Here is a 14,738-nt window from a genome sequence, read left to right on the forward strand (position 1 = left end):
GTACTTAATATTATCAGAAACATTATGCAGTTTATTTCTTTTTTCCGGAAACTACTTCCCGTCTACTGAACTTAAATTATTTTTATACACTTAAAGAAAGAGGTCTGTAAAGTTAAGCGCACTTTGTTGGCATGGCAGTTTAAAGTTGGCAACCACTAAAATAATTTCGGTCGAAGCAGCTGTTTTGCTTCGTATTTCACCTTGCACTGCTGATGACGTCACCTTACCCAAGTTGTGATTCGTAGCACAGCGATGCGCATATCGTAACGCGCATGCGCTGGGTAATGTCAAAAGCTTTGTGTTGGAAGAGTGGGAGCTGGAACAGCTGATGCTGTGATGTTGGTATATAAACAAAGCAGCATGGCTGGTGCGAAGGATTTTTGCTAAAGTAGCGGAGTGTAGTGTTGCGACCGGAGTGACATATATCTCGTGAAAACAAAAGAAAGCGCAGCGTCTTGTTCGAGATATATTGGGCAGCCAGTTCGTAGCACACAGATACACGATGAGACCGCCACAATTTGGAGCAGATATCACCAACCAGGCCAACAATGAACCGAACTTGCCTGCTGTCATGCATTGCACACGGATGGCAGGAAGAGCGATCATTAGGGTCGTAGGAAGATGCAACGATGCGCAAGAAAATAACAACTTGGGTGAGTTGACATTTCAAAATATTGTACTAGGTATAGACTTTAAAACTAAGTTAGTGATGTATCGAAGAAAATAAGGAAATATCAATTATAGAAAATATTTACATTTTGACTCTATAACTATTAACTAAATTATTTTTTTTTTCTTTTTTTTTTATTGGAAAATATGTTTGTGGTAAGCCTTGATATTTATTGTTAAACAATATTAAATATTAAGGGTGAAATAAGTGGTGAGCAAAATGCCTATTTTATGTGTAAAAATTACTCCAGTATTTAGTGCTCACATAAAAAAAACAACAACAACAAAAATAAATTCATTCATATTGAGTGTTATAACAGAATTAGTTTTTAACTTTTAACAATTCTGAATAAGTATATCAAATTTTCTTTGCAGTGAATTTTGAACAATATAGTTTTTGCAAATTATATTTGACAATTATTGATTTTAGATAAAACAACTTCCGAAATGTGTTTTAAAAACCTGTTTCTTTGAATCCTTGAAATGTTGACTATTTTCATTTTAAATTATCAATTTTAATACAGTTGTTCATTTTGTTTCTAATTTCGCAAATCCGTGATTGAAAGCAAAATCGTATGAAATACGTCGCATATAAATTGCACTCTGAGCATATTTTTTAGAATGTGGTCGCCTATAAATGATACAAAATAAATATTTAATTAAGATACATTTTTTCAGTCTTTCAAAGTTTCATCTCACTAAGGAAACTTGTCTGATTGCGTATTTAATAAAGGGAACTAAAGTAGTTTATTAAAATCATAATCTAGCGCGAGATTCTTTGAATCCGAATTTTGTAATCTTTCATTTGATATTCAGAATTGTGGGAATAAGCTTCTTGTTCTCATTTGGCTCCTTTCCTTTGCCTGTCAAATTGCACAACTCTGTTAAAAAAGAGGAAGAATGAAAGTTGTCTTATGGTGGGAACATGACACAAAAAAGTTTGAATCACAACAAAGAAGGCTGTGTGTGAACGGTTAGGGTGTTATTGTTAACAGTAACAGTGAATTTAATTATAGAACATGGAGGCCATGCGTGATTTAGCATAGAGTTGCGATAAAGCAATAATTATAATAATTACTTTATTTCTTAATTTCAAACATAACAATATATTTATTTCGTTTTAATCAAAATTATGCAAATTAATCCAAAGAATATTCCACCGGAAACTCAATTAAAAAGTTTCCATTTTTAAATATTTCTCTAGTGAAAATTTTAGCGATATTACAGAAATATGTAGGTAATTGATGTTCAACATTTTACTGATTAGCGTATAATTATTTACATACTTTAATTTTGGAATACTGGTTTATAGTTGGAAGAAAAGTATATGTGATATTCAATACATGATTATTAGCGATATATAAGCTATATATTATAATCACATTAATATTAATAGCATCTAATTAATTATAAGAAGTGGTAATTTATTCGAACCGTTGTAAAGATTATCATTATTTTAACAGAATAGGCTAACATCAGTTTTCTTTTTTTTATATTGGAAATATAGTGTATGAATTTGTTTCACTGACAGGTGTTAACAGCACATATTCAGATATGATGTCGCAATATTTGCTTATTTTAAATTTAAAATTAAAATTAAAGAAGCCAATGATTTCTTAAATATTAAGTTAACTTCACAAATAACCAAAAATTGGCTGAAACCACATAATATAACTTTATGTAAAATTAAGGACATACCTCTCTCTTGCACTTGTAGTCACGATGCTAAAAATTTTGTGATTAGCATCACACTTTGGTCTTTTTGCCTCTGGAAGAAAAGATCTTGATTCATTTTACAGTATGCTGGTTCTCAGAAACGTTTATAATATTTATATTATGTATCTTTGTTTTTAATGACATATTATATTGTAATCCTCAGTAGTAGAATTATAGATTCGAGGTTCGCGGTTCATATCCGGACGAAGACAATGTGTTTTTAAGAGTGGCCTAATTCGTGAGTAATATGAATATCTCAGAATTACGACACGTAAAACAAGCCTGTGCTTGAATAAAAGGACTCTACCGGTACGTAATTTTTCCCGCCATTTCTCGCCCACAGAAAAGTTCAACTGTACCAGTCAACATCTACACCATCATATCACTGGGGATACATTTTGCCTCGGAAACTCAATTCTTCCAGCTTCCAGACTAGCAGAGGCCGAGAAGCCAGCATATAAACATGTGGAAACACCATTCACTACAGCACATCCAATTTATGGACAATAAGTTTTATTTGCCACAGAATTTCATGGTCTCCGGAAGGTGTTAACAACCAATAGTGGAACCATATTTATTAGGTTGTCTAAATGTAAGTTTAACATTCAAAGTTTTCGTTCCTGCCATCTTACCTACCGATCCGGAGTTGCGCTTGGGCGCGGGTTCGATTCCCGCCAGGGGGTGATTGCTTGGTTGGTTTCTTTCCGAGATTTTCCCCAACCGTAAGGCGAATGTCAGGTAATCTATGGAGAATCATCGGCCTCATTTCGCCAAATACCATCTCGCTATCACCAATCTCATCGACGTTAAATGACCTAATAGTTGATACAGCGTCGTTAAATAACCAAGTAAAACAAAATTCATTGCAGCTTCCCATGAAATTACCCGGAAAACATTGTAAATAAGTGTAGGATCTTGTTTTATAAGTAAAACTGCCATTGTGTTTTAAGCAATGAATTGTGTTGAAGAAAATAGTGTCACATTTTAATGTCAGAGTAACAATGAATACAGGAATTCGATTACGACGAGTTTCGTGTTTTCTGTGGTGAGTCAGTAAGGAGGAGGAGTTACTACATGTGTTTCAGCACATAATGCAATTCTGGTATACAGTTGTATTTCCGCTGTATTGATGAATGATGACATACAGCGATATATTCATTCGTTTGTTTGTTTCAGCTTCTATTTATCCCAAGGATATGTAATTTACAAGAGTTTTATCTTTTACTTTGAATTTCCTGAGAGGCAGGAAGGCTATGCTACTGTTTATATTTAGTTGCAAAGGTCTAACAGCCTTTGAAACCAATTGCTGCTGCATCATTAAGAGGTTAAATTAGTATTCTTCTTTCTTGTACAATAGTTGGCCTTATGCACTCAGTTTGTAATCTAGGAAGTCAATGTTTCAAGTCCGAAAAAATGGAAGGGATTTTAATTTCATCAAAACTACTTTTATTGATTTTAAATTGAATCCAATTACGATTCTTGAACGAAATTTTAAACTGTAAAGGTTGGTGAACATTTGAAGTGTTCAGAACCATAGTGGGCCAAACGCCATTTACTAAAACCGTAGAAAACAAGGGTTAAAATGAAGTTATTACCATAATTCAATGGAAACATATAGCACGTAATATAAAGTATACATATTAAAACTAAATGATATATCAAGCTTCATTAAACTATGGTATTCACTTAACTTTAACCCTTGCTTTCTCCGTTTTTAATAAATGGCGCTTGGCCCACTATGGCTCTGAACCCTTCATTTATGAGATCATTAAGCGATTATGGATTGGTGACAGAAAGTCGCGTGAAAGAACGTAATTTCGGATTTTCTTTTCATGGAAAGACAGAGGTAAAGTGTGAAAATCTCAGAATAGCGACTTCTAATGTTCAGTTCCCGGTCTTGGTATACTAAATCATCTCGCTAATCCGGGAGTAGCGAATTATTCGATCCCTACTCTCAATTACATGCTGTTACGTTTTGCATTCATTTTAAAGAGAATATGAACCACCTTCCTGTTTTCTATACAGTTCAATTGCATGGTGCATGGTGGCCAGTATTGTTCTCGCCAAGCTTAGACGATCTCACTCACACCACTCTGCTGACTCGTGCCTTAGCCAAAACATAATAAATCATACGGTGCATGCCTGTTAGTTATGCAGCGTTGTCACATTATGACTCTGAATTAACCCAGCTGCTGGGCTGAGGCAAGTACGATGTTTTTTAACAGAGAAGTTAGTAGTTTTGTCTCTTGCTGCAAGATAAGCTGACCTCTCTCCTCGGGCTGAGGCCGTGTATGTTTGGCAACGCTATTATAAAGCAGTTCAGTTATCGGACACGGCCAACTGCATAACATAAACATCGAGAGCATGTTGATGTGACATCTTTACTTCTTTCCTCTGAGCTGGGATCGTCTAAGTTTGGCGAGTACAAGACTCTTGATCATAATAGGGAACAGCCGTATCTCAGGGTTCGTAAGTCCCAGAAGATTATAATGAAAAAACGACCTTAAGACTAGTTTTCTCTGATTGATTTCCCCTATTAGTCCCATTACTCCATTAATACCATTTCATCATTTTATCTTCTCTGTATAGCGTCATTAATTTAAAAAGGCATTATCATTATCATCTTAATAATCTGCTTTCAAATACTGAATTTGGATGCATTTCGTCCTCATAAACTAAGTATTTTCATGAACTAAATTAAATTTCTACATATGGCTAGACTTCTCAATCACATGGTTAATGTGGCGTAAGGTCACTTCTTAAGACAACGCAGGCCAAACACGACACAAGGGCTACACACAGCCAATATGGAAGGAAGGTAAATCTCTACTTTACTATCGGGATTAGAATCCTGACTTGCTAGATTTTAAAAGGAACATGTAGTTATTTGATAAATTGACCTGTACTTGGATCATCGTTCCACAGATTGAGAAACATTATGCTGGCATAAGCCAGACAGAAATCACCGCGTGCAATTGGTGTAAAACTGGTTTATGAGCTGAAGGCTCGGCTTCCTCGTTGAGACGGATGACTAAGCCAGGCAGTGGGTCTGCATGCGACCTGCTCAAGGCTATTCGCTTTGTTCCTGGTATCACAGAGATAAGACGACGCAAACGTTGACCTGCTCGTTCTCACCTCCTGATTAATTCTGTTATCCCTCTCATCACCCGATAACATCTCTCAGATTCGTGTCCGCTTCACCAGCCACCCGTGCCGCCTTTCCTCGCTTCACAGTGCTCTGTATATACTCGTAAGATGTAAGAATTATGTAACATTAAACATTAATTGCATACATTTCATCATTGTGTATCAATTCATACGGAATTCTTTTAACACAACATAAAATGTATAATCTTCGTTTGTCACTCGGAAAACGGTGAGGTTTCCTTTTAAGACTCTTTCCAGTTACAGGGACTATTCATAGTCAATAAAAAAGTAACGGTTAGCACGCCTGACCGTGAAACGAGCGAGCCCACGTTAAAATCCTGGTTGGAACAAGTTACCAGGTTGAGGTTTTTTCAGCAGTTTTTCTTCATTCCAATAAGAGCAAATGCTGGGTAACTTTCGGCCTAAAACCCCGGACTCATTTCACTGGCATTATCACCTTCATATCATTCAGACGCTATATAGCACTGGTCGTCAGCACTCGCTGAAATGGGTAACGTGTAAGTAGTGCTTCGTAATATGCCCCGTCGTGCAGCAGAAAGAAGGAGAGAGCATACCCTTCAGCAGCCACAGATGCACCATAGTGCAGTCTCTTATCCGCGGGTAACAAATGCTAGCCCGAGAGTGCATTGAGCTGATGATCGCTGCTACAATCCATAGCAGTTATACTGCTGATTTAATATCACGGAAATGTATGTGACAACAGCGCGAAACATGAAATAAAACCAATATTTTGCAGCGACGAATATATAATCAGGCGAGTTCACAAAGAGGCACATGGTTTTAGAGATTCACTTTAAGAGACTGTGCACGCGCAAACGTATTCGAATCTCTTAATCATCAGTAATATTGGATCTAGCTTTACTCTTCTCGTAACTTTTTGTTGTCCTGAAATCACTAATTGGAGAAAATTATTTTTACTTACGTCTCTTTCTAGAATGTGCAACGTATGGATGTTTTCATTTTGAAAAAGAAATACGTAAGCTCTTTTGGCTTACAGATAAGGTCACGTATGCATTTTTGCCTGAACAACGTAACTGAATATTCACAGATCCATTTTCTTTTGTGATCCCAGCGTAGCGCTATATATCAGGAACATTAAAAATGACTTCCATCCCTACCTTGCTTTAGTTTGACGCAGTTCTCACGACGTAGAAAGTGCGGTATTTTTAGGCGTGCTCGCGCATGGTCTTGCACAATGTGGGATTTTCTTTGAGCAAAGTTAATGACACTTCTACGCACAGCTGATCTTGTGCTTTATTCATTGGAACGTCTTCGTCCCACATACTGCGTTTCCATATCAGTAGTAAATTTATTGTAATAACTTAAGCCTGTTTATGAATTTTTATTGTTAGTTATCAGATTACGAATTGTCTCAAATTGTACAAACATTATTTGTTTAAAGATGAATTGAAAGACTGTGAGTTCGATCTTTAAGAAAAGGGGCAACTGAATGGCCTGCGTAGTGAAAAAATAAAAACGCATACGCGTTTTTTTATATACAATGATTACAGTAGTCTTTGATCTCATCAACTACTATTATCTTAGCTAATATTTTTTCAGCAAAGTGAACGTGTTCAGTGGTGAGCGTGTTCCTCAATTTTTGCAGCAGACAAAGTGGCAGTTTCGCATGATTTTCTTTACTATTTTCATTCCGTTCATTAGACCTATCACTTCATCAGCATCTCTTTGACTCCGAAGTGTATCTGTAACTTAAATAATGTGTTTGAGAATCCAGAGAAAAACTTTTATGTACAATTTCCAAGAGTCTCACACTATTCTTTCTTTTTTAATTTAGGTAATTTCTTGTTAGCGCATGGCAGTCCGAAGATTTATTGCTTTTTTCGGTGAACTTAGTGATAGCAAGATGGTATTTAGTGAGATGTATTCTAGGATTTGCCTGGGAATACCTGACATTCGCCTTACAGATGATGATAACTTCAGAAAAGCCCAACTATTTATTTGTTAGTCCCCTTCTAGGAGAGGGGCACTGGCTGGGAACTGCTCGCACGTAGGCCGCTTGGGTGGACCCATTCTACTGTCCGGAATGGAATGATGTGCTACAGATTCTCCTGAGGGCGCCCTACAGCCTGCAGAATCATTTTTTACCTTTACACGTAGGCATCAACGCGGTCCATCAACCTCTGGTCCCACGAACTACCATGAGTCCCAGGGGGAGAGCCCATGGTACATAGCACTACTACTAGTAACTAATGGCCACATACCACGGGGGTCAAAATTTGGTGGCAGCCAGCAGCGGGTGATGAACGAAGGATACTATAATTATGATGGCGAAATGAGTCCGAGATCCAACGCTGAAAGTTACTCAACAATTGATTGAGGGAAAACCTCGGAGAAAACCTCAACCAGATAACTAGTCCCAACTAGGATTTGAACACTGGCCCGCTCGTTTCACGTTCAGTAATGCTAACTGTCACTCCACTGCGGTGAACAAAGCCCAAAGTCCAATTAGGTAATTAACCCAAAAGGGATTCGATCCCACGCCCGAGCGAAGCCTCATCTCGAGTCCAACTTGTTACTGTCTGAGCTACTGATTGCCTTCCTATCCTTCAAGTGGAGGTAAATTACTTTAATTTTGGCAGATCTAAGACCGAGAACACTAGCCCTTTTTAAATTTTAATGTACATCCATATAGCTAGATCACGACGGAGAATTATACTTATGCTTTTTCGAAACGATATTATTATCTCAGATTCTACTTACTCTGAGTGGTCCACCGAGTAAACTTTTAGGGCCACCCCTATAGGAGGCCTTTGCCCTTCACGGGACACTTCGACTTGTTCATTCATTCATATAGCCAGGGATTTCCAACGGTGTATCGCGGCACACCAGTGTGACGCGAAGTCCATCTGATGTGACGTAAACATTTCGTTTTTCTTAATTTTTCTTGCATAGGCTATACTTTTCTTTGAATTTATCTCAATTATTTATTTGCAGGTTCTTTCCTGTAATGCGACGAATCTTATAATCTTCACAACAAAATTAGAGTCCCCATTAGACTCCAGCCTTAAGCACATAATTCGACTGTCAAGTTCAAAAAGGAAACAACTGAAAATTTAAAGTTCTGAAAAAACCTGAATTTTAAAGCTTCATGTTGCTGTGAGAAATCCAATTAACACACTCTAATTTGAAACTTATAATAATTGTATGTAAAGCATCATTAACAGAATTTGGAGTAATTTCAACGACCCTTTGATTTTTCACAGCAGCATGAAGCTTTAAAATGCAGGTTTCTCAAAACTTTAAATTTTGAAATGTTTCCCTTTTGAACTGGACCGTCGAATGTTATTATTTAAATGAAAAGGAACTATATTTTTAACGAAATATAAGCTAAACTGAATTAATGTAATAATTTTGAGGTTATAATCGTCTTATGAATTCTATCTCAATTACATTTTTACTTTTCACAAGTAAAAATTTGATAACTCAACAATGCTAAACTGCTACTGAGCGAAAAGAAATTGTTGAGAATTCCGTAGCCTTCGTAAGGATTTACGCACGATTTGAGTTTTCTGAAATTGCAAATAGAGCTATAAAGATTCAGGAATTTCTTTCAAAGTAATAATTTTGTGTGAACCAGCTTTCTTTATGAAAATATTGAAGTCGAGTCAGAGAAAGACTGTTACGTTACATCTTGAAGGTATTTACGTGTGGATCTATCATCCATAAGTTATTGACAAGTTGTGTACAAGTAAACACAAACATAGAATTAAAGATTAAGCCCATTTAATATATTAATATTAATTGCTAGATGTAGTAATAGTTATCTGTTTAATTGCAATTAAACCTAAAACATTGTGTCACGAGATCGGCGACGTTCGGTCAAGTGTACTGCGCCCCTAGAAAAGTTGGGAATCTTTGATATAGCGAATGGTTAAGACTAAAGGACTTGCATTTATCATCCTATCCTGGAGAGCAGTGAACTCCTTGCCAAATTTCTAGAACGATTCCTGTGATCAACATTTTCCTCCAAGTTTATTTACTTCTCTTCTCTATTTATTTATTTATTTTATTTAACAACTTCTGACAACTGAGTTAATTTTTCTACGTCGCCGGGCTGAATATGAATTGAATATAAATTTATTTGAAAGGAGAACATATATCAAGGTAGTGTAAGGTGGTGATAGACGAAAATAATGAACAAATTTAATTAGGTTAGCCAGGCTCGGCAATCGAACCCTGGATCATTAAAATAGACCCTTCTGTAGTACCATACCATAATACCATACATAATCGTCTTTTTATTTAAAATGGCTCTTATTGTAACTGGAACAGAGTTAATGTAGTCAACAGAACAAGTGGTTACAGATTAGAAAGGAGGAGTTCGATCTCTGACACAAACAAGATCGTCTTCTTTTGCTTTAAATTACATCTCCGAGTAGTACGTAATTGTAGTGATAAAAGCAACCAGAACATGGTGCAGGCGACTCACATCTATATTGCACAGAGATGATTTAATTTTCTATGTCGCCTATGTACGTTAATGGTATGGGTCATATAGCTGCCTTGGTAAGTGACCTTATTGTTTTTCTCTTGCGAACAGTTGCTTCGCTTTCTTCTTTTGTTTCCATTCGCTATCAGTAACACCTACTCGCGTTTCTACGTTTGATAGCAAAGCCAGCGTATGACAGTACAAAGTTCAGAGTTTCGAAAGAAAAACATTATATGTTGTAGACAGGTGAATTATTCAAGCAGAGAATGTGACGAAAGCAGTACGCATGCTTTACCAACATCTTTGTTATCACAGCATAACAATCTATAATTGAATCGTCCCATGCAGAAAGAGCTTCAGTCACAAATTTCGAAAAAACGAGATATCGATGGAAATCATATCTTTATGGGTGGCTCCATCGGCCTGTGCAGAAAGGTATTCAGTCCAATGCTTGGAAAGATAGAAACTGAAGCGTCAGGCTCAGAGTTCTATGCAGAAAGGAATACAGTGTACAGAATGTTTTCTTTAGTTTTCTCAAAACTAGGTCTAATGGACTGAAGCCCTTTCTGCATGGAGCGATTCAATTATTTATTCACACTAAATTAGCTTGTGACGTCATATCAGTGCACAATGTTTTAAACACAGAGGACCTGGATTTGAGACAATTCGTTATCTCTCTTTCACAGGAAAGAATAAGTTATGTTCATTCTGTGACCATATGATGAGAGTCCTGCAATCGTAAATATTTGTACATTGTGTTGATGGTGATGGCGATGATGATGATGATGATGATTATTATTATGTTCAACAGCAATAACAAGAGAGCAATAATAATAACAATAGAAATAATAATAATAATAATAATAATAATAATAATAATAATAATAATAATAATAATAAATGGTTTTTAAGGAATCCGCAGTTTCATTGCCGCCCTCTCATAAGCCCGCCTTCGGTCCCTATCCTGTGCAAGATTAATCCAATCTCTATCATCATATATCCTACCTCCCTCAAATCCATTTTAATATTATCCTCCCATCTACGTCTCCGCCTCCCCAAAGGTCTTGTTCCCTCCGGTCTCCCAACTAACACTCTATATGCACTTCTGGATTCGCCCATGCTTGCTACATGCCCTGCCTATCTCAAACGTCTAGATTTAATGTTCCTAATTATGTCAGGTGAAGAAAACAAAGCGTGCAGTTCTGCGATGTGTAACTGTCTCCATTCTCCTGTAGCTTCATCCCTCTTAGCCCCAAATATTTTCCTAAGAACCTTATTCTCAAACACCCTTAATCTTTGTTCCTCTCTCAAAGTGAGAGTCCAAGTTTCACAACCATACAGAACAACCGGTAATATAACTGTTTTATAAATTCTAACTTTCAGATTTTGCGGCAGCAGACTAGATGACAAAAATTTATCAGCTGAATAATAACAGGCATTTTCCATATTTATTCTGCGTTTAATTTCCTCCCGAGTGTCATTTATATTTGTTACTGTTGCTACAAGATATTTGAATTTTTCAACCTCTTCGAAGGATAAATCTCCAATTTTTAAGTTTCCATTTCGTATAATATTCTGGTCACGAGACATAATCATATAGGTACTTTGTAATAATAACAACAACAATAATAATAATAATAATAATAATAATAATAATAATAATAATAATAATGCAGCATATTCCATCACCACCTTATTCATGGCCATCAGAATCATTCTCTTATCTTGTTCACCATCGTCATCGTCGTCAAAATCATAGTTTCTGTCTGTGACCTAGTATTAACGCATAAACAGTTTGGAGTTGTTTTGTAGTTACAGTACGGTATTCAAAGGAAACACTTTCTATTTCCTTTAAAAATTGGAATATCTTGAAATTGGAATATCTTTAACTTGCTGTTAAACTCAGAATATCGTCTGAGTTCTTTAATACAGTATAATTATCGAATGTGATATTTCATGAAATTAGAGCCTTCATCGAAGCTTTAAAATCTTGTGAACTTCTTTCCGTAATATGAACTCTCGGTAGTCGATATGTTGTTTACAGGTAGGTAATGGCGTGTTGCTGCCCTCGGTTGCCCTGTCTCAGAGCATTAGCTTCTTTTATTAATTTTGGATCATCGGCATTCATTGAAGCGAAGAAATTATTATTATTATTATTATTATTATTATTATTATTATTATTATTATTATTATTATTTACTTGAACATTCTCGCTTCCATTGAAACATTTTCTGGTTTTCATTCATTAAATCTATTCAGCCTGCTACAGCTAGGGCCTATATACCAAACAATACACGTTTTCTGTTACTTCAACATTTAAAAAAAAACAGCTTGCAAAAATGTTATATTCACAAATTTAATACAATTTACTGTTAACATGTCGTTAATTACCTATGTTATTCCGTCGAGCAAACAAATTCGATGCGCGACAGCCCATGGAGAGCCTTCGCCTCCCAGCCGATTGCTGGCCTCACATCCACATGTCTGAGCAGAGACTAACGGTTCGATCATCTTATAAGCTAGCTGGCGAAACTACAAACTGTAATTCCCCAAATTCATCTCGATGCTGGTTGAGTAGCGGTCCTAAATTTCATGAGAAATTTTTTTCTTCCAGCGCTCCATTCGCAGTATTAGTTCAAAGTATGGCACAGTAGATCGCGCAGCTACAGCGCGGACTTATTTCTTATTCTCATGATAACACTGCGACACTGATATTTTTAATTGGTTTATTTTACGACGCTTTATCAACTGCGATGATTTTGCAGGTTCAGAGAAGAATTAATGCTGATTATGATGATGATGGTGATGATGATGCTGATGATGATGATGATGATGATGGTAATATGTTATTGTTTATGTGAGTACTATTACTCACTGGACAAAGTAGTGAGTTCCAAACATTCCTAGCGGGTATTTTCAGACAATTAAAATGAGCTGTCCGGAAAATTGAGGAAGTACGGTAATCCTAAGTACAGACAGAATGTTGCATTTGACCCGCACTCATGAAAGCTGATGTGACCTCGTCACTAGGAACCTTCTGCTAACCTCTGTGATTTCTTCCTCGGTCTAATTTTCCAACCATATGTTGCAGTAAAGTGAAATGTTTCCCATTCAGTTACTGGACAACCTTTCCTGATGTACTAATATGGCATTAAAAGGTCACTTACATATTTCGGTGAGCGGTTCACCTTGTTGTGTGTGATTCTGTACGATACACACGACGCCTGCCTCGATGGGGTTTTGCCATTATCGTGAATCAGTGTTGCCAACTTACTTTCTTGTAAGTTCTGTTTAGCAACAATGAAATTATTTATGTTTTACAGAGATTTGAAAGCACTTGCTTATTTAAGGTATCAATCTTTAGTCATTATGATAGCCACTGCCATAGAAACTTCAGTAAATTCAAATGTGTACACAAAATTTGTTTAAAACAGTACGAAAGCAATAAAACACAATAGATAATAGAATGTTATATAGCGAAAAAAAGAGAACGCTACACCGAACTATAAATTAGGTAGGCTTTCTTATCTTCTAAATGACCAAATTAATATAATTATAATGATATAATAAGGCTCACGGTTAGCCGAACGGCTAAAGCATCGGCTTTCCACGCTGGTAACCCCGGTTCGAATCCCGGCGGGTTCAACTGGAATTTGTGGTGAACAAAGACGGTTTTTTGTGATAGGTTTATGCGGAGTATTCTAGTTTCCCCTATCGGCATTTCACCATTGCTTAATTAATCACCGTCGTACGGTGTTACGAAGTTCGCCTCTTATGGTGCACCAGGGGCAACGCCTTCATGGCGGCTGAAAGAACTACAAGCTTCGGCGGGTCGTCCACTAAATGGGGACGCTTAGGTCAGGAATGAGCGTAATGTGCCCGCGCGCGCACTGCCCACCCTTAGCTTAGATGAATAACTGAAGCCAAGCGCCCGTCATTGATTAAAATAATAATAATAATAATAATAATAATAATAATAATAATAATAATAATGTCAATGTCATGAGTGAATTGCAGAAGTCGTAATATTGCAGACAAGTTACGTTACAAAAAACAGTTCTGTGTTTTCTGACAATTTATTAACGTTATATTTATATTATAATAATTAATTTATATATAATACAGATTATCTATGAATATACAGCATTATTGTTGAAAGATAGAGGTATATATATATATATATATATATATATATATATATATATATATATATGATTTATATTAATATAAATCTAAATTATTAGTATATATATTATTTATATAAAAAATATATTCTTGTTAAATCTATTTATTAATAATTGGTTATTTAAAATAGGTCCTTATATATATATATATATATATATACATATATAAAATAAATAATTGACGGGATATAATTATTATCGATAGTGATAGTCTTCATGGGGAAAGAAATTTTCTCATTAAATTTCGAACAGTGTATGGGACCGATACCGACCCAATATTGTGTTGAATTTAGAGAGTTACCTAACAGTGAGTAATTAAATCCGGTTTCACAAGCGAGCTATAACGACTAAGGAGATCATCGTCCTAACCGCATATTCCCCAATTAAATGATCGTTTCACCTCTGCTGTAGCATGTGGACGTGAGGCCAGCAATCGGCTTGTAGGTCTTGGCCCTGTATGGGCTGTCGCGCAACAAATTTGTTTTGTTCTTGGAATAAGCTTAGCCGATTTCCTTAGCACACTCCTTATTTTATCATTATTATTATTATTA

At 36.1% G+C, this 14,738-nt stretch overlaps 1 protein-coding gene across 1 annotated transcript in view; it reads left to right on the forward strand.

Annotated features, from left to right (window-relative positions):
* The first annotated feature begins 363 nt into the window (after positions 1 to 363).
* Sclp (leucine rich repeat containing protein 20 sclp) overlaps positions 364 to 14,738 on the forward strand; it is a 54,944-nt gene continuing 40,569 nt past the window's right edge. Inside the window, exon 1 of the mRNA XM_069821487.1 lies at positions 364 to 653. Within this exon, the coding sequence (XP_069677588.1) occupies positions 503 to 653 (151 nt within the window). The 5' untranslated portion in view covers positions 364 to 502. The remainder of the gene's footprint in view (positions 654 to 14,738) is intronic.

The sequence above is a fragment of the Periplaneta americana genome, chromosome 3 (genome assembly GCF_040183065.1).
Source record: "Periplaneta americana isolate PAMFEO1 chromosome 3, P.americana_PAMFEO1_priV1, whole genome shotgun sequence".
Classification (NCBI taxonomy): domain Eukaryota; kingdom Metazoa; phylum Arthropoda; class Insecta; order Blattodea; family Blattidae; genus Periplaneta; species Periplaneta americana.